At 34.8% G+C, this 22,002-nt stretch overlaps 1 protein-coding gene across 1 annotated transcript in view; it reads right to left on the reverse strand.

Moving 5' to 3' along the window:
- The window catches only part of LOC124369192 (leucine-rich repeat-containing protein 40-like), a 62,772-nt gene that overhangs the window by 37,261 nt on the left and 3,509 nt on the right, over positions 1-22,002 (reverse strand). The window contains exons 2-6 of the mRNA XM_046827010.1: positions 20,633-20,767; positions 16,869-17,072; positions 13,872-13,995; positions 10,789-10,958; positions 5,902-6,044 (exon numbers count right to left, since the gene is read on the reverse strand). Coding sequence (XP_046682966.1) covers positions 5,902-6,044; positions 10,789-10,958; positions 13,872-13,995; positions 16,869-17,072; positions 20,633-20,767 — 776 coding nt within the window. The remainder of the gene's footprint in view (positions 1-5,901; positions 6,045-10,788; positions 10,959-13,871; positions 13,996-16,868; positions 17,073-20,632; positions 20,768-22,002) is intronic.

Below are 22,002 nucleotides of genomic sequence, written 5' to 3' on the forward strand. Positions count from 1 at the left end.
GTTACTTGGTGAAGGTCATTGTCTGGCTCGCCGTCACTGCCACTGCCACTGTTATCACTCCGAACTACATCCTCAATGCCACCAACCACTTCACAAGGCTCTGGTACATCACTACACTCACTTGAATCGTCGCAATCACTATTAATAACGAGATCGATTTCACTGTCATGAAGTGTACGACTGCAACCTGCCATTGTTTCCGCACAACTAATATAAATAGCAAAATAATGGAATAAATCTACTGTGAAAGTAAAGTAAATGGTCTCCTGATAGCAAACAACTCATAGTAGTACAACATATTGCTACTCGAGAGCAGCACTTATCGGCTATAGTGGGTAAAGCAGTGCGTGCCGATCTGTGCCGTTTAAGCTGCAGTGGCTATGTGGTAGCCGTGCCGATTCATGCCTTGTGAGCGGGAGAGGGTTAAAGCCAATGTTTGGGTATTTTACCCGCAAAAATCATCCAATCAAACCATTCTATTGGTTTTATAAGTTATTATGTATTGAATTTAGGCAAAAAATCCACAAATAAGGAATGATTTCAAACAAATACACTTCAGTGTAATTATTTAAATAAAATTTGTACTGTTTATACAGGCCTCTATATGACGGCATTTGACCTTTTTTTTTTTTTTTTTTTTTTTTTTTTTTTTTTTTGGGGCTGAGGATGGGGAATCTGCAATCAGATACATGGAGGGTTCTCTCTTCTTCCCTTCACTCCAGTGCATGCGGGGTTGACTACGTTATAAAGATCGCCGACCCGCTAAACCCCACCCTCGTCCTTCCTGCCCACCAAGCCGGGACCACTTTTAGCATTTCTTCAGCTGGGTGAGTATCTTGCACTAAATGCTTTCCTTCTTCACCTCAAGTCCTCATGGCTCATCTTCCATTTTCTTCCGTATAATGGAAAAGGCCATCTTACTGACTGCGTTCCACATGTCTTCCGACTGCACCATGTGAGAGACCAAAGTCTCAGGTATCAGTTGTCCGGTTGTTTCCCAGCAATTGGCTCTCTCCTCTGTCCACCTCTTACAGAAAAAGAAAGTGTGCTCAGCAGTATCTTCCTCTCTGCAGTAGTGGCATATACTTGAGTTACTTCTGCCAATCCTCTCCAAGTAACGGCGGAAACACCCATGACCTGAGAGGATCTGAGTCACATGGAAATTTACCTCCCCATGTGTCCTTTGAAGCCATACTCTAATGTGTGGTATGAGCCTTCTGGTCCAGGAGCCCTTACTTGAGACCTCCCACTCTCGTTGCCAAGCATCCCTCAGTCTTTCCTGCAGCTCCGCCCTGTCTCGTTCTCTCCCAGGTAGCTGTCAGTTCTCTCTTTCACCAGAAGATGGATAGGAGGAGTCCTAGCGAGCACCAAAACAGCGTCGAGAGATATCGTCCTGTAGGCTGATGTGATTCTCATCGCAGCAAGCCGTTGAACCCTTAGTGCAGCTTCCTTTGCTCTTCCAAACTGCATTGCACTCGCCCACACCGGTGCACCATACAAGAGTATGGACTGTGTTGCTGAGAAAATCAGCCGCCTCTTTGACTCCTTGGGGCCCCGAACATTCTTCATAGTCCCACTTATTGCCATTGCCGTTACTGAGGCCTTTCTTGCTGTTTCCATAACATGGGGAACGAAAGTTCTTGACTTATCCAGCCAAATGCCTAAGTACTTGACCTTAGTCTTCGGTGTGACAGTCGTACCCTGTACCCGAAAAGTGATCGGTCGAAGTCTCCTCCTTCCAGCCATGATAATTGCCTCAGTCTTTTGTGGGGCCAGCTCAAGTCCCAGTTCCTGCAGATGATCCCCAACTCGTGCAATGGCTTCATTGGATCTCTCCATTAGCACATGTTCCGTGCTTCCCTTGGCCACCAGGGCCAAGTCATCAGCATACCCGACAATTCGTACCCCAGGCGGGAGAGCCAAGCGAAACACAGTGTCGTACAGGACATTCCAAAGGGTTGGGCCAAGCACTGATCCCTGTGGAACTCCACTGGTAACTTGCCTCCTCATTCCATTTCCCAGGTCCAGTGTTCTCTCCCCTAAATACGCCTGAATCATGCGCCTAAGATATGGAGATACTCCAATCGCTTTCAGCCGCTGCAATATCTTCTGCCAAGAAGCACTATTGAAGGCATTTTTCACATCCAAAAGGACCACCGCTGGTATTTCCCGGTATTGTCGGCCTCCACCCACAGCACGTCGTACCAACTTGATGACCATGTCCACAGCATCTACTGTTGAGCGTCCAGGTCTAAAGCCAAACTGGTTGTCAGACAAAGCATTGGTTTTCTCAAGTTCTTCTTGTAGTCTTCCTACCAGCAGTTGCTCAAACAGCTTCCCCACAGTACTCAGCAGACACAGTGGCCTGTATGAGTCTGGTCTGCCTTCTGGCTTACCCAATTTTGGGATGAGGACCAGTCTTGCCATCTTCCAGCCTGCAAGGAAGCTCTCCTCTCTCAGGGCCATATTTAACACTTTAAGGACCTTGTCTGGGACTACACTCACTGCCACCTTTACTACCTCTGGGGGAATGCCATCAGGTCCCGGGCTCTTGTTAGACTTGATCTTTTTTCCCGCCACGATAAGCTCATTTTTGGTGAAAGGTGGAATCTCCAGAGCAACAATTTCCTCATGCACTACAGGTGGGTGCTCAGGGAAAAGTACATCTACGCACTGTTCAATTGTTTCTCTATCTAGCACTGGTAGGTTGCGTCCAAATCTCTTCATGACAATTTTGTAGGCATTTCCCCACGGATCTGCCTCAAGTAGGTCACATAGGTCTTGCCATTTGCGTCTCTTGGTTTCCAAGATCTCTTTCCTGTATCTTTGGCGTTCTTGTCTGAGCAGCACCACCAACACATCCACTTCAGCTGCATCTGGTCGCGATCTTCCTCTTGCCCTGGTAAGTCGCCTCCGCAAAGACTTACATGATGATCTTAAGGCTGCCACCTCCGCGGTCCACCAGTATACTGATCTCCTAGCACCAGGCTTCCTTGGTTGCAATACTTCCCCACACACTTCATCCAATGCTTGAGTCAGTTCATGCGCTGATCTGCCATCTATCTCATCAAGGTGACGCCTCAGAGCCTCCTCCAAAGGTTCCATGTCACTCGGCCGTACTCTCCACCCTTTTGGCAGTAACGGTGCAGTCTGCTCCTCATGGTCCATGCACAGCTCAAAAAATATCTGCTCATGGTCGCTTAGGGTTTCCTCCTCACTGACATGCCAGCACCTTACTTTCTCTGCCAAATCTTCTGTAACGAAAGTAAGGTCGAGTATGGAGCGATACTCTCCTCTTCTAAATGTTGGCACTTTCCCCTCATTTAGCAGGACCAAGTTGTTTCCTGCAGCCCAGTCAACAACTAACCTTCCTCTTCTTCCTGAGCACGTTTCTCCCCATTCTTCAGCCTTGGCATTAAAATCACCACCAATGATTATTCCTTTTCTACAGTTCCTTCTAAAAGCCGCAAGTTCTTCTAGGCTTTCTTCAAACTCCATGATTGGTTTGCCAGGAGGGAAGTAGCAAACGGCATTTGACCTGCATATGTTTTACCAAATCATACAAAATTTTCTGTTTAAAGCCAAAAGGCCAATTTTGAGTTTTAGTTTGAATTACCAAAAACTATAGCCTCAAATGAAGATTTATGTGTTTTTATTTAATATACATAGAAATATAAAAGCTTTCATTAACCCGAGAATATCTTTAAGAGTTATGAGCCATTAAGTTTTAAGTTTTAGCCTGTAAATCCAAACACAAAAACTTCCAAATTAATACACTTCTGTGTCAGAAGTTTTAAGTTTTAGCCTGTAAACCCAAACACAAAAACTTCCAAATTAATACACTTCTGTGTCAGTAATGGCCACCTTGTAAAATATTTCTGCTACAAAATTTCAGCTTACTTAGACAATAACTTCTATTGGAACCAATTACCTTTTGCTTTTTTGTATTTCTTTATCAATTTAGATTCATTATAAATAATTTCACAGTGGGCTGTTAGAAACACCCCATGTGTTGTTTAAGCAACACTGCTAAAATTTATATGTTAAAACTTATACACTTAAAAACAAGAGGATTGAAATTCCAGCTGAAGATACTTTATGATCATGTGGAAATTTTAGACATTAAATAACCTGTGGAGGACAAACTTTTTAGGTATTATTAACTGGTCAATAATTAAAGTGAACTAGTGAACACATCTCTTGTTCACTGTTCGTAAATACTTGTCTGGAAGCCATGCTGCTTGGATGCCGCTTGAAAAGTTTACATCTGATGCTTGGTTTTATGTCAATTACCTAAACACACCCTATAATGGTAAATGACTGGGGTCCATGATGAATCAATCCGTAAATCTTGACTATGTTTATACTGAGTTATGTTTATGCTGTCTGCAGCAACCCATTACCATTGGTTGGCAACTCAAATCTGATAAAGAGGGTTTTTTAGAAATGTTTGGAAGTATTGTAAATAATGTGTTGATTAATTTCCTGCCTTTCTGTCATAGAAAAATGAGCTTTGCTAATAATTTCCTTAATGCTCATTACAGTGGGAGTTTATTCTTACTGTGTTATGTATACTTTATTAGGTATAACTGTTGTTCTTATGTATAATTTATTATGTTTAAGTATATTCTTTAACAGTGACATTACAGTACAAGTTGGTGGAGAAGATGGATTTGTTCCTCCAGCTCTTTTGCAATGTGGAGAGCAGGCCAGAAAAGTGGAGATTATTATGAAAATATGAACAGCTAAAACAAAATACAAGGGCTTACAAGAAAAACTCGAATCTGAGTCCAAACACAGTATAATAGGTTGACAATGCGAAATACCACAAAGTTGAACTTGATAAAGCATCTAAACGAAGCTCTTAAAAATGTACATGATTAGGTTGATGTGCTTGAAGACGTAAGGATCCCATTTGAAGAGTCAATGTAAAATGTAGTTAATAATAAAATAATTGTGTCATCTGTGCCCCGATTTTAAAACTATTTCTTAGATGAGACCATAGAAAGAAAAATACACATTTTTTTGAGGTCACATACACAATGTTAAAAAACACTAAGAAGCAAATTGAACAATACTTTTACCATTTAACCCTTAAAACACAGCATACGGATATGTCCATAATGGTTATAATGGTCCGATGGTGGAATCACGATATTTGCAGTGAACCAACTTATACGAGATGTGTCCAAAAAGTATCCGACCTTGACGTCTGGCATGAACTGACGTTACTCAGCGGCAACGGCAATCTGGTCCCCTTCAAAGTACTCCTATCCACAAGCTACTACCTTATTCCAAAGCTCCCCCCACTTCCGGAAACACTCCTTAAATTCATTTTGTGGAATGGCTAACAGGTTCTTCGTCGCATTTTGTTTTATTTGTTCAACATCGTCAAATCTTTTTCCTTTCAAAGGAATTTTTAATTTCGGAAATAGCCAGAAGTCACAAGGAGCTATGTCAGGACTGTAAGGAGGCTGTCGTAGTTGGTTACGCCGCGGCCATAAATTACCATAACTATAATTTAGCCAAACAACACCAACTAAGCAAATACTGCTACCCAATCTGAACTCTTAACAACACCAAACAAAGTCATCTAACTTGACTCTGAAGGTTTTCAAATTGCACACTTATTAAACATAATCAGTGAAAAACTTAAATACAATAAGGTATACAAGCTTGTAGTCTGATCCACTACAATACTTCTATTTTCTTTACATTTATAGCAAATCAGTTGATCATTGTTACAGGTAGTTAGCGAAATGTTTGAGCATGTGTTGCTTGAGTGTCATGATGCCACAGTTTCCATTTTATTTGCCTAATCAACACACTCTATTTGACATTCTAATAATAACTCATAAATACCATATAACTGTCTCATATGTCAACACAGTCTCAACTTACCTACTAAGATTGTTAGAAGAAACATCCAAAATCTGAAGAGATGACAGACTAGTAATATCACTTGGTAACTCTTTTATCCTGTTGCTTTGAAGGATCACTTCTTTCAGAAAAGGCTGACTATTAAGGCCAGCACTATCAATTTCCTTAAACACAAAAATATTTTTTTTAATCTTGTATAAATTAAATCATATTTGTTCATAGTGTATCTGGTTTCATCAGGCATCACAAACCACACCAACAAAATAAAATTACTTATAATTTTATTTAGAGATAACTAATTGCAAGGATAAATTTTTAGTAATCATGTTGAACATTTATTAAACTTTCTAACAGCCTGTAATAATTCACTTCTCTATCTCTAAACAGCAGAATTTAGCAGTAGTGGGTTATGTCGATACTTAACTGGATTAAGACAGTTGTAGTGAAAAAATTAGTATATTGACTAAGGGTGCATTACACAGCAGCGATAATAACTGGTTCAATTTTGATTGAGCTTCTCACAAAATCCTATAACCTCAAATAAGGGAATAACTTTTTGTTAGGTTTAGTATTATACTTATGATGATAACAATTCAAGATTGCTAAGTGTTCAGTTAACCTTTCATAACATGAGATAGTTGGATAAAATTAAGTAAGATGCTACCCAATCACAGATTTACTATAAGGAACAGGAAGATAATTCAACCAATATCTCATTGTTTGCAAGTTTTCAATTCACCTTCAAAATATATAAGGTAGTCCAAAAAGCTAGTGCCAATTTGCATTTTATAAGAATACAACATGGTTTTTCGTCGTGAATGGAAATCGATAGTCAGCCAAAGAGTTAAAATCAACAAATGATAAATTAGTTGACACTTTTTAAGCTTAACATAGTTAAAACACCAGAAACAGTTTTATCAACGTCAGCCCACAACATCAAGAGACTAAAAATTAATGATATAAGATTTTCCAAGTTGTTTTTGTTTATCAGGAATTTCAGCTTACTACTGGGAAAAGTTGACCAACCTGTCAAAGTCAAATCTGTTATGCCTTAAGTCATTGTATATTTTTAACAATGAGTTAAATACATCAGATGAGAGAACTAAAATGAAGAGGGGATGATATTCAGTTGAGGGTTAAGCTTACAAAAATTTAAGTTTACCAGTGATTAAGTCCAACATCAACAATCATGGGAAGGTGGGGTATGCTAATGGATTCAGTAAACATGGACGATGCATTAAACTTGGGTTTTAAGAAGCTTTATTGTCACTAAATACGTTAAGTTATCCAGGGATTAAACAATGTTAAATCTGATGTGTCTTAAAAGACGTGTTGCCCAAAGGGTAAATTTAACCAGGGAGCTAATTTCACTCCAGTTTACCGGGGGGTTTATATTTATCAGATCATTACGATGCCCAGGAGGTAATATTTATAATTGTAATGTTTCATGGATACTTAGTACTCAAAGCAATTTAAGAACCGGCATTCATGTCTTTTTTATACATTTTTGGAAACTTTACATCTGTATTTCGGAGACAATTTGAGATAAAAATTTTAAATTGGTCTCAGCAATCACTATGATTATACATATTTTTTAACAAAATCTAAAATGTTTGTTCTGATTTGACGTGGAGTAATCTGGTACATACCTGGTTTTCTTTTCTAATCAGCAGCACCAGTACTTGCTGAATCAGTATGTGACTTTTTAAATAATTGCAGTCTAGATATTCAGAACGTGTCCAGTCATTTTACAGTGCCTCAAATTAAACGGGAATTTATTCAGGCCTACAAGCAAAACTGAAAGAAGTCATAGCCTTATTCAGCCCATTCATTCAAGAGTAAAGAATTATTTAAGATCAACTGTTGGCCAGAAAAGGTTAGTCAACTCAGCTGTTTTGGCCATAGAAAAATACTTAAAATGTAAGCTTGACTTAAATGATGTCATTGATAGGTTCCCTAATATTAAAGCTAGGCGTAAAAAATCTAAAAACTTGAGTTTGAACAATTTGAAAAGTTTCACTATGAGTTAATTTTTTCAGCTGTCAATAAACAATTTTATCATTGAATAGTTTTGTATTTCTTAATTTCCTGATGTTGCCTAATAGCATAAACTAAGCTAACCTTGACTCCTAACCACGACTTAGGTTAGAATTCACTTTGAAAAAAATCAACATAGGTTTTTTTGGTTTATGTTTATAGGCGACATGGTTTTAAATAGAGTAAAAAAATATTAAGTTCTGAATGGTTCTGAATGAGGGCGGTGTAATGATTTGGGCCCATGGGCGGCAAATTCGTAAATCCGACTCTGGATACAGCAAAAAAACAATGTGTCCAGTAGCGTAGCGAAGGGGGGGTCCGGACTTCCCCCGAAATTTTAAGACATAATAAAAAATAAAGCATAGAGCAGGAGAAAAAAGGAGGGTTATCATTAATCTTGTCTACAAACATTAAATTGATTGATTTAATTGATTAAAGTGACCGTTGTTAAAAATATAATTGTCCTTTCGTTTAAATCCTAAAGTATCAAAAGTATCAAACGATACTTTTGGGCTCGGCCTTTCGGATAGTGTAGTGTAATCATGGTATTTGTATAGCGCGCGGTCATGTGCGTCATTATAATTATCGAAGAAAATTTGAAAAAAATCACTTCCGGTCGGATAATACACCGGAAAAAACTCTACTGATAAGAAGTTCCGACTACTTTAGATTTCACTGACTTAGGTATTATTTCATTTTCCTTAGTATATTCCGATCGGAAGTAATTTTTTTTCTCGATAATTATATATTTATTAGTCGGTGTTGAATTAATACCTAAAATCAATGTCCTAACATAATTATAAGTACCACTTTTATCTCAACGACTCAACCAGTGACATCCAAAATCGTCAAAATCTGAATCAGTAGAGCTTTTCCTTGGTATTTTCCAACCGGAAGTGATTTTATTGTTTTTTTCTCGATAATTATATATGTATTAGTCGGCGTTGAATTAATACCTAAAATCAACGTCCTAACATAATTCTAAGTACTACTTTTACCTCAACCACTCAACCAGTGAAATCCAAAATCGTCAAAACTTGAATCTGTAGAGAGCGTTTCATCGGTATTTACCGACCGGAAGTGATTTTTTTCTCGATAATTATATAGGTAGTCGAGTACAGTTTAATGATAACAAAAAATCGTCGTCCTAACTCAATCAAAAATACCACGTTTACCTCAGTAACTGAAGTCCGAAGTAGTTGAAGTTCTAATCATTAGAGTTTTTCAGGTGCATTTTATTTCCGACCGAAAGTGATTTTTTTTCGATAATTATATACTCGTCTACAGTGTAATGATACAAAAAAATCATCATTATAACTCATTCATAAATACCTCAATCAGTGAAATCCAAAGTCGCCGAACTTCTAATCAGTAGAGTTTTTCCATTGCATTTTCCGACCGTTAGTTTGATCTGTACCCGAGCAACGCTCGAAAATTGCCCTCCTTTTCTAAAGGTTTTTCGGCCGTCAGTGGCCCAATGTCCCCGAAGGGGTATTTCATTTTCTCCATAGAATATAGTTGTGTCAATTATGCGCTGGAGTGAAGCTCTGTTTTGTTCTTTTTCTTTCTTATCCAGTGAATCCAACATCACTTTAGTGCCTTCTACTCGGCCAGAATCGAACTTCGTAAAGTTTCTGTACGTATACAAGAAAATTTGTGGTACTAGAGTTGCTGTGAGAGTTGAATTTGGTTATTACATCTTTCCACTTTCTATACGGCGTAGTTACTAAAGCTCCATATTTTTGGTATTTACCTTTTACCAGTGAACTCACTGGCAAATAACACACAAAACGTCCCCCGGTTTCGGACCCCCCCGAACGAAATTTCTGGCTACGCTACTGAATGTGTCACTTAAATCTGGGCAACCCTATTGATACCCAGGAACACCACATCACTAACCAGAAATGACGAGATATTGGGTGCAAGGGTAGATTGTCAGGTCTAGTCTACTGCGGGAGATGACTGTTGGGAGTTGGTGTGTCCCTAAGTGTTAAAGGCAGTTGCTGGCCTAGACATAAGGGTGTACCACCCTTGCCTGCTTTAACCGGAGATGCTGGCACAGAGCTAGCCTTCTCTTCTTCCCTATCTTCAAAGGTACATGACAGATTAATTCCCAAAATCCTTCCTCATGGATCTTGACAGGAGGCGGCCTGTACCTCCAACCTTACCCATCCAGAACAGTCTGTCACTCCAGATGCAGCACAAGGCCCTTTTAACCTTTTAGGACTAAGTACAATGTCTAAACTTCTTGGCCTAAGAGAAACAAAATAGAATTTTCAACAAACATAAACATATATTTCTATGAGCAAATTATTTACCATTCCAAGAGTTTTGTATAAGTTGTTATTTATATGCACAGATATAATGTATCATTCCTCTCTAAAAAATATAGTGGAAACCATCAATCTGGATTTATTGGATAGTGGATTTATTGAAAGAATTGTAGGTTTATAACAATATATGATTTAGATCGAGCTAATAATTTTTGAAAATTAGTTGTTAACACATAAAAAAAGTCTAGAAAAATTATCATTTTCAGCCTCCACATGTTGCTGGATTTTTAAACATTTGGGTAAAAATGTTTAAATTATGTGTTACATAATCTATCTTCCTATTTGCTTACACACAATTGAAATGGATACAGCAAGACTCAATTAAATGGAAAACTTATAATGCCAAAATAAAAAAGATATTTTCTCATTACTATTAAATACATAACTTTATAATACAATAATATTTATACTAATAAACTACCTTATATTTTCCAAGTGCAGTTGAGAGCAGAAAAACTTTCCACACACTAACACATGTTAAATAAAACAAAACTAATCTAACTTATTTAAGGAGAATTTCAACAGTTATGTAACAAACCTCAATCAAATTATGACTAACATTGATGACAACCAGTTCCCGGCATTGGCTGAAATCTGGTAAATTTTTAAGTTGGTTACTATTTGCTTTAAATATTTTTAAGTGTATCAAATTCCTTACACAAGGCAACTTCTTTAATTTATTGCATGATACATCTATCTCCACCAAACCTACAACAACAAATCAGAGATACAAATCAATTCATTATATCCATTTCAAGTAACCCATCATAACATTACTGAATTTAGTTGCTTTGATTTTAGAAGCAAACATAAGACAAAGCACAAAAAAAGTAAAACATTACATACTACATACATTTGTTACTGTGTTACTGAATTACACAGCTTAGTAACTGAAAGCTTAACATATTCTTTTTTGAATAAAGAAGGGTACATTCAAAAAGCTCAAGTTATGTGATAATTATTAGTTTATTGTACACATTTTTATAAAATATTTATAATTAAATTTAAATTTCTTACATTCCAATTAAAAAGTTTTAATTTATACACCTAATAGTTGAGTTTAAGGTTTCACTGTTTTAGTATATTTTTATTGATAATTTATATTAAGTTGTTTGTTTCTTTACTGCATAAATTGTTCTTTATAACTATTTAAACTTCCAAGAAAGATAAATCATATGATTTTTTTTAAATTAGCTGGACAACCTTTAATTCATAATTGTATTTTTTTAACTGTCCTAGAATTCAATCTTCCTGGAAAATGTAATCAGCAAATTTTAGCACTGTTATAAAGTTCTAATAACTTTCCTATTTCAAAACACAACTCACACTTTAAGGGCCCTGTGCAATACTACGGTAATATAAAATAGTGCCACAATTTCCTCTTGCTTTTGTAGGAGATGATCTTTTACTGGTTAGTCCAGCCCGTGAGGGCCTACTTTCTACTGGTTTCTCAAACGCAGGGGTAAATATTTCTCCTTTTACAAAATTTGTTTACCACCTTTCTGTTGCATTCCAATCCCACAGAGTAAAGCGATCCATATGTAGAAGGTGTGTACTATCGAGTGAAGGTGTCTTAATAGAGACTCCAACGATACTGAGTGACCTGGAGTATTTAGCCTAGAACAGATATGCTGTGTCTGAATGGAGAAACATTTCTTTAGTTCCCTGTATCTGAGACAGGTACTTAGCACTCCAAACAAACTAGAAGACAGAAAAAGTTACTGGTAATGAGGAGAAATAATGTAGAATACAATAAGGAGTTACGAACAATAGAAATATGATCATGGAGGAAAAACTTTAAGGTACAAAAATCCTACCAAAACAATTTAGTACATTTTAGTACATCGTCAGAACCTCATACTTTGTGGTCCTGCATCAGCCAATACACTGTAAAAGCCAGTAACTCTGGGTCTACTCGGATATCTTTGTACATCCTGATCATATGGATCGGTCTATTATGCTGTCAGTAAGGGTGGCACTTATGTTTCATCCAGTCCCAGTATAGGCATGGAGTATACACAAGGTAACTCCGTAACCGAGTTACAAACATTTTATTATTGACTTTATTCCTCCTATTTGGCACTCCTACTGTGGCACCCTTTAAGAACCCTCTCAAGACTTTAGGTTAAAGCACCGTCTTCACCAACCATAAGTCATCCAAAACTTGAGGCTGTCGCATCTCCTTCTGAGCTTTATTCTAGTAGACTGGAACTCTATTGTGTCACAGGGATTTCCTCTTTGGCTTGATGCACAATAACATACCTTGCCTCAACTATGTGACCGCTGTTACCTATCATTCCCAGGACAGCATCCTTTCCCTTTGTGTTGAAGTTTGTCAGAGTTTCTTTGCTGACATAGGAAATGTTCTACTTTTGAGGCTGAAAGAGATGTACCAGACTATGTTCTCGGATTTTTGTCACCAGAAATCACTCGTCACTGAGAATCCCTGAGAGCTCAGAAATTGTGTGAGGAGGTTTTTTTACCAATAATTTGTTTTAAATCACAATTCAATAAGCTGGTTATTGTTGTATACACTTATTTCCAATTATCATCTCTAACCTTCCCTTTACAGGGCTAAAAACTCAACTTTATCCTTCCAAACCCCTGGTTCTTCAGCACAGTCAGAGAGATGGTACTTGGCAGCACTTGTTGGTTGCGACAGACTACCGGTAATTCTTGATAGTCACAAATGACATTACGATAAGTTTGCTTACATCATTGTCTAGTGGGTTTACATTGAATTATGATGTTTCAAATGATTAAAAGATATTTGAACAAAGATGATAAAGTTAATCATGTCCTATATTACCATTTTCGTTCACATTTTTACTGTTATTAATTTTTCTCATATATAAGTCAGTTTTTGAAAATCCAAACAACTCATCCATATGTAAATAAAAAAACATATATGCAATTCAGACTAATATTTTTCAAATTCATTTTAAACAAAAACAAATACGTTTTTGGAAACAAGAAAATGCTGTTTAAGGATCATAAAACAAATTTTTTCTGCTCAGAGCAAATTATTTATTTTTTTGTTCCCTAGTATTTGCAAATAAAAATTTTTCAGTGTCTGTATTAGTGTAGAAAATACAATTTTTCTCATAATCATTACAATTTTGGGAAAAATAAACAGTTTTTTACATGAAACAAAACTGAAAATTTGTGGTCTAAAAAACTTGAATGAGAAATGTAAATTGCAAAACACTTAAAATATTATCGTTATTTTGCTACAAGTAAATTGTTGAAAAAGAAGCTGTATATAAATTTTACAGAACCATTACATTTAATTTCTCAATACAAAAATCCTGAAGGTTTAAAGATGAAAAATGTAAGTTAGTAGTTTTAACACAGTTTCCATATGTTCATCACACAACATCATTTTTTAATTCACAGATTAGTCTACAGTATAGGAAATAGAAAACAAAAACACAAGTTTGAGATTCATGTTTTGTTTTTCATAAAATGTGTATACTATCAGCTGAATGATTTATAAATAGTTTGTGATAATATAACATGAAAATGTTGTCTAACTACCACAATTCTTAATGAAAATATTTGTGTCATTTAAGTTATTTTGTAGATCTTGAAAAGTGAACAGGAAAGAAGAACACACCATACCACAAATTGTTGTCAGCTCGTGAGGTATAGTTTGTAGCTCATTGTTAGATAGGTTAACATGCTTAAGGCGGTTCAAAAAGCCCACACCAGCCGTAAGTGTTATTAACTTGTTATGTGAAATATCCTGTAAAAAAGCAAAAATTAAAAAACACTGTTAGAGAATCACTTAATACAAAATTATTTGTTTGAATTGTGGAACTCACAAATAAAGATCTCTTCTGTCATGTAATTAGGATATCATTCCATATTATACTGTATCCTCTAATAACACTAGCATTATTTTCTTCTGGTGTTAATGATTCTTTATGTATGTGAAACTAATTTCTTGTGTGATTTTTAGTATAGTTTATAATCCTATTCAAAATTAAATATTTCAATAAGCATCAATTATCGTATTATTATTTAAAACCATTAAATATGTACAAGTTTTTCCTTCAGCAGCATAGTATGCTATCTAAGTTACACTACTAAGTATGCTTATACCAACACACACTCTTACTTTTTATAGGAAAATTAAAGAAACTTGTATTGAACAAGAATAAACATTTCTTTGTACTGCCATACCCAAAGGCTTATATATGCTTCATCTGGGAATAGGTTCAACTTCTCGGGTAGAGCGGTTTGCTCTTGGGTAGGATGACTTGTTCTCATATAGTGCAGACGGTTCTTAGGTAAGGTAGGTTGTTGCAAGTGCGTGAGAGCAGGTTAGTTAAGGTAGGTAAGTTTTTGTTATTTTTAACTGAATACAAACAAATAGTAAGTGTGGTCGGTAAAATGCAAAAGTACCTGCATTTTTAACATTTCCAAATGTAAAGAATATAATTTTATGGTTATGTTTAAATAGTTGTTGCTTTCTTTGAACACATTTAAAGTTTTAGATCACTCCTAACACTCAGTTCAAAAAACATTTATGGTTTGATTCAATAACAATTTTATTAGATGTGCAATCACTAGATGCATTAATTTAATATAAAGTGACAATTAATTGCAAAAGTATTTTAGTTCTCTATAATTCGTTGCTGCCTTGCGAGCAAGTTTCACAAAATACCCATAATTCTTAGTATGGGTCATGGTATATTTAAGAAGTTATATGGATTTTATGTATATAATTGCATGCATTATTTGCAATGCGTTATATGCAGAAATTATATACACAAAAGTATGAACATGGAAATTTAGTGCAACTTACTTTTTTGTTGTTACTTATTGTTTAGGAATAAGTATATTTATTATTAATATCATTTAGCCTAAATTTACACATTCAAATATGTGTGATTTCTTATCAAAGCCTATTATTTAAACTATAATAACATTATTAGTTCTAAATAAATATTTAATTTTATCTACTTTTGTGGTGAAAGTTATAAAATTAACAACAATTTATGTAATAGCCTTTGCAAAAGTATAAAAAGAAAGTATCAAGTAAAAGTATCAAAAAAATTGAAAACTACTTAATGAAATTGGTTTTAGATACACCTATTTAACTTTTTACTGTGGACTTAAATCCTAAATTACCTTGTACGTGTTTTAGATATTTAGATGTTTGGATTCACTTCTCAAATTTAAAGAAAGAAAAAAGTTAAAGAATAGAATTTTCAATATTATGACAACATTTATGGTTGTTAACAGCCCCTAAGATATTCACATTCATGATCACCAAACGAAATGCTGAGCTGAATGTTCAACATTTTCCGTACATTTAAAATAACCAACATGTTCAACAAAACAGTACTTTTCCACCTGAAATATTTGCATATATAAACTCGAAATGAATCCAGACTAGAACCCTAACAAGATATCCCTCGGAAACATTTAAATTCCACTTCCTCCAAAACGGTATCTTCTACCATGATGGCAAGTCAAACCTCAACTTGATGTTGAAAAATGTTTACTTTAGTATTCTGGATGGTTGGTTTTAAAATTTTCATTAGAGATAAAGTGAATTAATTAATTCAGTTCAAATAAGGTTCCTATACCCATGTAATGTTTAAATTTGCTTTAATACAGTCAGCCTTATCCACAGCATATTGTTCTACCTTTCTACTCTGAATTAATATTTTCAAGATCGCTGACTTAGACCAAAAACATTTGAGCAAGGGCAGATCCCTTGGGAACCCCATGGCTCAAAAGTACTTTAAGACAAAAACATTAGGAATCTTATTTTTTTCCTCTGTCACTGAAATATGATCTCAGCCACGAAAATAGTGTCAAGTTGAATATGTCTGAATAGATTTATGTTATAGTTATGACAAGTGCAAAGTGATATTTTTGGTCAACTTTTTTATTTTTTACAAAAAAACATTATGTTTTTAGTTTTAAAACATGATTTTCTGTTTAAAAATATTTACTCATGAAATAGTGTTAAAAAAATCAGCTCAGCTGTAAAATATGTAAGTCCCATGGTTTTCTTATAATTGGTTAAAAATTACATTTATTTAAAAATCATTAAAACCGGTACCAGTGTAAGAAGTTGTCAAAATTAGGAGGCGGTAGTGAAAGCATTAAGTCCTTAATTTTATTCATAGATTTATGGGAGATGATTCATTTTAAGAATATAATAAATATACATCCAAACGCTTTTAAAATTTTCTTTCAAAGTTTATACTTTTTAACATATAAGAATGGAATATAAACATTTTTTCTAGATACCTAAAATGCTTTTATATGCACATTCATAATAGTTTAAAAATGAGATATCTCCCATAGTTCTATAATAAAAATAAGGGCTTAACAGTGTATAAGAAGTTTAAAATGATCTTAAGAGATAACAAATCAAGATAGTCACCAGTACATCCAGATCTTAAGAAGTAAAGTTCCTATTGTAATGTATAAAACTGATTCTTGCATAAATCAGCAAGCTGTTATACTGTAATCTTCCATTTTGTTAATTTATACTCAAAAGTCAAACTTTTTTTAGTAAAATAAAAGTTAACAACAAATATATAAAACAATCAACATCAAGCAAATGTTAAATTAAAACTTTTAAGTTCTACTTACCAAAGTTGTTAGATCACACAAGTTACCAACATCCTTATGAACAGTTTTGATCAGGTTATCACTCACTGTTAGCTCTAATAAAGTTGATATTTTAAATATACATTGAGGTAGACAGAAAAGTTTATTATTATTCAAGTTTAATACTTTCAAACATTTCAGATCTCCAATATCTTCGGGTAAATCACCAAGTTCATTATGGTTCAGCTAGAATTCACAAAAATACTAATAGTTAAAACGTTTTATCACATTATATTTTTATAAACAAATGCTTAACTGATGTATGTAACAAAGATCAAAACACATATGGTGTATGCATTCCATTTCCTTTCATTAAATTAAATGTTCTCTTTTCTAAAACTGTGATTTTAGGCAAACCACTTCCACATAAAAGCAGTATGAAGAGTTTTAGAGTACTATATTGAGAGCCAACTGTTCTGGTCACAATCTTGATTTTAGCCTAATAAAAACAAACACATTTTTACTTTGCACTCTCTTATTTTTGGTTGTAGTGGTATGGATATCTCATTTTAAAAAGATACTTAATACATATAGAAAGTTTTAAAAGATTTTTTTATTTTTGCTGGTTATTTTGAGAAAGATTATCATTTAAAACATCAAAAGTTATAATCTTAACAAATAAAAATAAAAAAGCATTTGGATGTGTATTGATCATATCTTTAAAATAAGACTTCTTCCATAATTCTACCACCAAAAATAAGGACTTGAAAGTGTTTTGAGGTTCAACATAATCTTATAAGGTAAAAGTCAAGGTTGTTAGACTACAGTCGGCTCTTGACTCCTTAACGGGCTTTTGTACCCAGGTTGTTCAGTAAATTATGTTTTACTGAATTTTTACTGTTTTTTTACAGAGACAGATTTGTGGAGTTTAGATATATACTTTTTTTATCTAAAAAAGGTTATTCTTTGTTTTCACTATCTGTGTCTGTGTTACCATCACGCAAACATAGCAAATCGTCTATTTGTGCATATGATATTTTGATGGTACAATAACACTACAAATAAAACCATAAAATACTCTAGGACGGATGACAACACACAGTAGCTGACTGTACTGTGCGACTATAGCGAACTCACCACAGCGCAACACTCATGACAGAAGACCAAGGAAGTGCTGACATATAGTAGAAAACGTCACAACTAATTGTGCGGCACACAGTTGGTATAGAAATTCTTCTCATGCAAATTACGGGAGATCATCAAAATAAAACAAGGAACAGTATAACGATGCATAATATTAAGTCAGTAGCACACACAATTGCTATGAACATAATATTACATCAAAAACTGTGAAAGGGTTAAGAAAAGTCTGAGCAGTAAATTGTATACAGCAAATTCTATACACTTGTATAAAACTGGGCCATATAACCCACTTACTTCAGACAGAAAAAATACTGGTGACCCAGCAAATATCAAAAGGCTTTGACTTCAGATTACACATGCTGTGGTTTTCAAATCCTATATATTTAGCAAGAACACTTTTTATCAGTTCAGTCCACCTTTTTTCTATATATAAAAACCCCCTCCCTCTCTAACATTCTGTTAACATGTTATTCTCCTTAAGGGTTTAATGGATAGTGTTAAAAAGATGATTGTTCTCTCCTTAAAAAATATAAAACACAGGCATTATAAAAAATAGATTTCAAATTAAAATCTATGCAACATCAGAAAATATACAAATGATCTCCTGGGTATCTCATTTGGTCCCCTGATGCGCTAACCCACAAAAACCAAAGACATCATATTGATAAAACCAGACTGAGTGAAGTTACTGTCCAGTCTATATTCTACTACTGAGTTACAGAAGCTTGGCTAAGGCATTATATTTGTTCTCAACTTCACAGGATATGATACATCATCAACAAACATTCTGCAAGAGCAAAACTGAAAGATCTTGAATTTGTATTTGCCAAACTGTTCAAAAAGGATGGTAATATGGCATATGCTGCTTAAGTCTTCAACAGTCCTTCAACCACTTACAAGCAGATTGCAGAGCAGGGCAACTGTTTCATCCGGTGGCACAGTGACCCGAAGAAATAAAAATCTAACAACAAATACCACTACGACATATTCTCAAGTCTGCGGGGTAAAGCCTGAAGCCCAATGTCTCATTCCTCCCATAATCTGAGGAATGAGCCAAACATTACAATTATTATCAGTGCTACTTTCAGACACCGCCAGATTCTAGTGACTAGTCAATACCAACCTACACCCAGAGGATTGGGGGTTAGAGTGCAATGTAATGGATTGCCTTATCCATATTACAACACAAGATCCAGTAGCTCTGGATAAGAGATTTTGAATCTAATATTTTTTCAAATGCAGTGGTAACTGCAATATTGCATAGTTGTCGGGATGATTTTTTTGGTCTGCAACTGCAGTAATACCTCCACCAATGACAGGCCTATTAAAGAATATGATAGGGTAAATAAGAAAGAAGAACTTCCCCTACTACCATCCTCCCTTGACACTGAAGATCGAATAGAAACACCAATCAAATGGGCAGTCCAGGAGACTCAGAACCAGGTTCCTCCTGCCCAAAACGTCTGTGACGATGAACGAACGTAGTAATTTCCGGACAAGAGTACTTCCAAGCAATTTTATCATGTACTTTTCACTCCATTTTATCATCACACACATTTGTGACTTATTGTTAAACATTGATTTACTTTTTTGTAAAATAAAAAGCAGTTTAGCATAAGAAATATTTTTTATTTAACAATTACTCTTCATTTCAATTTTTCCTTTCTCTTCCCCCTCCCCACCAATCCCAATCAACCCCCAGACACTTCTGATTATGACTGAAAATTAAGTACTATCATCTACAAGGAGTTAAAAGTGTACAGAAAATAATTTTTCACTAAGTGCTGGTTTCTACAATAATTGCTCATTCCAGTCAAAATCTTTAAAACTCTCTAACTTTTGATTAAATTCATATAAAACATAAACTCAAGAAGTAAATTTCATTTTCTACAACTCCACTTTTGACAAATTATCTGTGGAATGAAGAATTTAGGTAGTGGAGACAGAAGTTTGGTGAAAAATGTGTTGCCATAAGGGGTTTTTCAAATATTAATCTACGAGAGCTTAAATTTTATTAACGGTAACAGATAGAAAAAAACTATAAGAACAAAAGATGTAGATAATTTTATTGGCTGTAATTATGTATACATGGTAATATTCTATTGGACGAACCCCTACTTAGATATAGGCGAAAACCCAAAAAAGGGACCTTTCAACCCCCATCTTTCATCTTTCATCTTTCATCTTCCACCTTCCACCTTCCACAGGGTTGAGAACTTAGTATATTATACTACCACGTACCTTAAACAATGTTACATAGTTTGTGCAAGATGGGTACCGAAAACTTTAACAGAAACCCATAAAAATCAGCTTATGGCTGCTTCATTGACATTTTTGTACACTTAAGAAAAAGATGGCAACTCACTGACTTGATCGATCAAATCATTTTAGGAGATGAGATTTGGGTAAAACACATGAATTTACCACCTGTTTCCAGCAATGAAGAACTACCTTGTGACACAGCACTCTGATGACAATGTGGAACTGCTCAAGCTAGCAATGAAGAACAATAAAGAACTATAAACATGTGAGTTTTAACGAACTCATTTTTTGCCTAAGATGTACAAATTATAAATGAAAAACCCTGTTTTCTTCTCTGTCATGATATTTCTCCTAATAAAAAAGTGAATGTGTGAATGTAACAAACTACTTAGTTTAATCACCTTAAGAGATTCTAGGCCGTCACACTGAGAAACACCACTTGGCAATTCATGTATAATATTTTGAGAAAGATCTATTTTCTGCAGACCAACAAATTTGGTCCAATCAATTTGTGCTGCCATTTTCAATGTGTTCATCTGAAACAATATTAAACACATTAAATGGTAACAATGTAGAAAATATAATGAAATTAATTTAAAGCTGAAAAGATTAAACAAATCAAGTCTTCACAGTTTTAATCTAACTCTGGCAGTAGTTGAGATCACAAGACCTAACGCCACTTCTGATGGGGGCGGTACATGTATTGACAACATTATAACCTCATTGCATCCAGACAGATGGACAGACACTGTTGTACATATTGGTGTATCCAATTACAACGCAATAGTTTTTAAGGCATGTATCAATACTGAAATACAATCTAAACTACCTTTCAAGGTTGTCAGTAATTCTAGAATACTAAACTGTGAAAACAAAAATTTATTTTTGTATTACTTAAAGAAAATAAGTTGGCTTGAAGTGTATAGTAATGGTAGTATTGAATCATAAGTTTCAATTGTCCTTTGATTCTCTTATGTGGGCTGTAAATAGTTCCTTGCCATTAAGAATAAGTTTGGTGGTAGCACAACTGGGAGAAAAAGCAAAAGTACCAATTGGTATCATGAGGGTCTTGTTTAAATTAAAAGGGATCTATATAGGCTGCATTTTTGTTAAAGAATAGTATAGATCTTGATGGCAAGGTTTACAATAGTTATAAGTTAGTTAAAAAGCTCTATCAAGATCAAAATCAAAAAGCAAAGTTTTCTGCAAATTGTGATATTGTAAATACTTCTTTCAATTTATTCTGTATTTATGTTATTATATTATTCAATTTATGTATCACCCAGGGGGTTTTTCCTGATTTAATGAAGGTTAGTAAGGTAATACCCATACACCAAAGGGGAGCAAAGGAGTTATGTGATAATTATAGGCCTTTATATATTGTGCCCACAGTGTCAAAGGTTTTGGAGTGACTTTTACATGGTCATCTTGTGCACTTTTTGGAAAACAATAACTTACTGTCAAAAAGTCAGTTTGGCTTCAGACCTAAGAAGAGCACTGTTGGAGCTTTTCAACAAGAAATAATCAACTCCTATGAAGGTATTGAGAACCATTCTATTGTATTTCTTAGATCCTATGATATATCCAAGGCCTTTGACACTGTGGACCACAGCATCTTCACGTTTCTTGGCATATATTTGCACAGTGATTTAACATCATATCGATTATGTGGCAACCAAAATTTCAAAAGGCATATTCTTGATAAGATCTTTAAGAAATAAAGTAACTCAGGACATCCTGCTTAGTGTGTATTATGCCTTTGTACATAGTC

The sequence above is a fragment of the Homalodisca vitripennis genome, chromosome X (assembly GCF_021130785.1).
Source record: "Homalodisca vitripennis isolate AUS2020 chromosome X, UT_GWSS_2.1, whole genome shotgun sequence".
NCBI classification, from domain to species: domain Eukaryota; kingdom Metazoa; phylum Arthropoda; class Insecta; order Hemiptera; family Cicadellidae; genus Homalodisca; species Homalodisca vitripennis.